The sequence below is a fragment of the Ailuropoda melanoleuca genome, unplaced genomic scaffold (genome assembly GCF_002007445.2).
Source record: "Ailuropoda melanoleuca isolate Jingjing unplaced genomic scaffold, ASM200744v2 unplaced-scaffold20000, whole genome shotgun sequence".
NCBI lineage: Eukaryota > Metazoa > Chordata > Mammalia > Carnivora > Ursidae > Ailuropoda > Ailuropoda melanoleuca.
In genome coordinates, this window is record NW_023189395.1 from 1 (window position 1) to 1954 (window position 1954).

The following is a 1954-nucleotide window of genomic DNA, read 5'->3' on the forward strand; positions in this document are numbered from 1 at the left end:
ACCTACCCCCACAGCCTACAAGCACCATGAATCCCTCCCCAGGACCCTCTGCCCTGTCTCCAGGATCATCACGTTTATCCAATTCTCACACACCTGTGAGACCCCCAGTACCTCTAGTACTGGCAGTCGAGGGAGCTGTGGGTCATCAGGAAGAACTGCTGAGAAGACAAGTCTTAGTTTCAAGTCTGATCAAGTGAAGGTCAAGCAAGAACCTGGGACCGAAGATGAAATATGTAGTTTTTCAGGAGCTGTGAAACAAGAAAAGACAGAGGATGGCAGGAGGAGTGCCTGCAGGTTGAGCAGTCCTGAGAGTAGCTTGACACCACCTCTCTCAACCAACCTGCATCTAGAGAGTGAACTGGATGCATTAGCAAGCCCGGAAAACCATGTGAAAACTGAACCTGCAGATACAAATGAAAGCTGCAAACAGTCAGGGCTCAGCAGCCTTGTTAATGGAAAGTCCCCGATTCGAAGCCTTGTACACAGGCTGTCAAGGATTGGAGGAGATGGCAACAGCAAAGATGATGACCCAAATGAAGACTGGTGTGCTGTCTGCCAAAATGGAGGGGATCTCTTGTGCTGTGAAAAATGTCCAAAGGTCTTTCATCTAACTTGTCATGTTCCAACACTTCTTAGCTTCCCAAGTGGGGACTGGATATGCACATTTTGCAGAGATATTGGGAAACCAGAAGTTGAATATGATTGTGATAATTTGCGACATAGTAAGAAGGGGAAAACTGCACAAGGGTTAAGCCCCGTGGACCAAAGGAAATGTGAACATCTTCTGCTTTACCTCTATTGCCATGAATTGAGTATTGAATTCCAGGAGCCAGTTCCTGCTTCGATACCAAACTACTATAAAATTATAAAGAAACCAATGGATTTATCCACCGTGAAAAAGAAGCTTCAGAAAAAACATTCCCGACACTACCAAATCCCAGATGACTTTGTGGCTGATGTCCGTTTGATCTTCAAGAACTGTGAAAGGTTTAATGAAACTCTGGTATCCTTTTCAGATGATGAAAGTTGTTCAAGTTTATGCAGAAACACGAGATTAATTTGAAGGCTGATTCAGAAGTAGCTCAGGCAGGGAAAGCAGTTGCATTGTACTTTGAAGATAAACTCACAGAGATCTACTCAGACAGGACCTTTGCACCTTTGCCAGAGTTTGAGCAGGAAGAGGATGATGGTGAGGTAACTGAGGACTCTGATGAAGACTTTATACAGCCCCGCAGGAAACGCCTAAAGTCAGATGAGAGACCAGTACATATAAAGTAAAATGACATGAACTTAAATAAGTGTTTAAAAAAAAAAAAAAGAAAGAGAGAAAACCCTTTTATTTAAGTGTCGCTGGAATATCCTGCCTACAGTGGGCACCTCCTTGAAGAAGCTGATAGCTTTTACACAGTATTAGATTGAAGTAATGGACAGAAGTCACTTCTTGTCAAGAAAGGGGGAGAGAACTCTATTTGCAACTTTAAAAGTAAAAACAAAAAGCAAAAGTGAAATGATTTGAAGATTTCTGTTACTAAAGAGGATGGTTCTTTAGAATGGCAGACGTTGGTGATCACGTGGAATTGATTGGTGCAGGATGCTGGGTGTACAAGTAAATACTTGAGGGTCATGTCGTTTGATAAATTGTGTCTTTGGACGAGAGTGCACAGCTATTAAAAACAACTTTCATGCCTCCCCTTCCACACACATACATACTGGTTTGTTTTCTAGGTAAAATCAAAGTTGCAGATTCCACTTTCATGTCAGTGCAGATATGCATTGAATCATGCCATTATATTTTTTCTCACTTCAGTGCTGTTGGGCCTTAGTTTTTATATTGGTTTAAAGAACTCAACAGTAGTTTTATTTTCTATTTATACCTAGAGTCTAGGAAACATCACTGATCATCATTTAATCAATTTTAATGATCTGCTGAAATAAATATGGTGGCTTTTCAGTG

General features: G+C 41.5%; 1 protein-coding gene across 1 annotated transcript; it reads left to right on the plus strand.

Moving 5' to 3' along the window:
* Positions 1-5: 5 nt before the first annotated feature.
* LOC117797952 (E3 ubiquitin-protein ligase TRIM33-like) lies at positions 6-1317 on the plus strand (the record flags this gene model as incomplete). The annotated part of the gene is given in 4 exon segments (XM_034650383.1): positions 6-105; positions 108-997; positions 999-1048; positions 1050-1317. Coding segments are annotated over 4 exon segments (1269 nt in total), but the record flags the coding sequence as incomplete, so codon positions are not given.
* Positions 1318-1954: the final 637 nt, after the last annotated feature.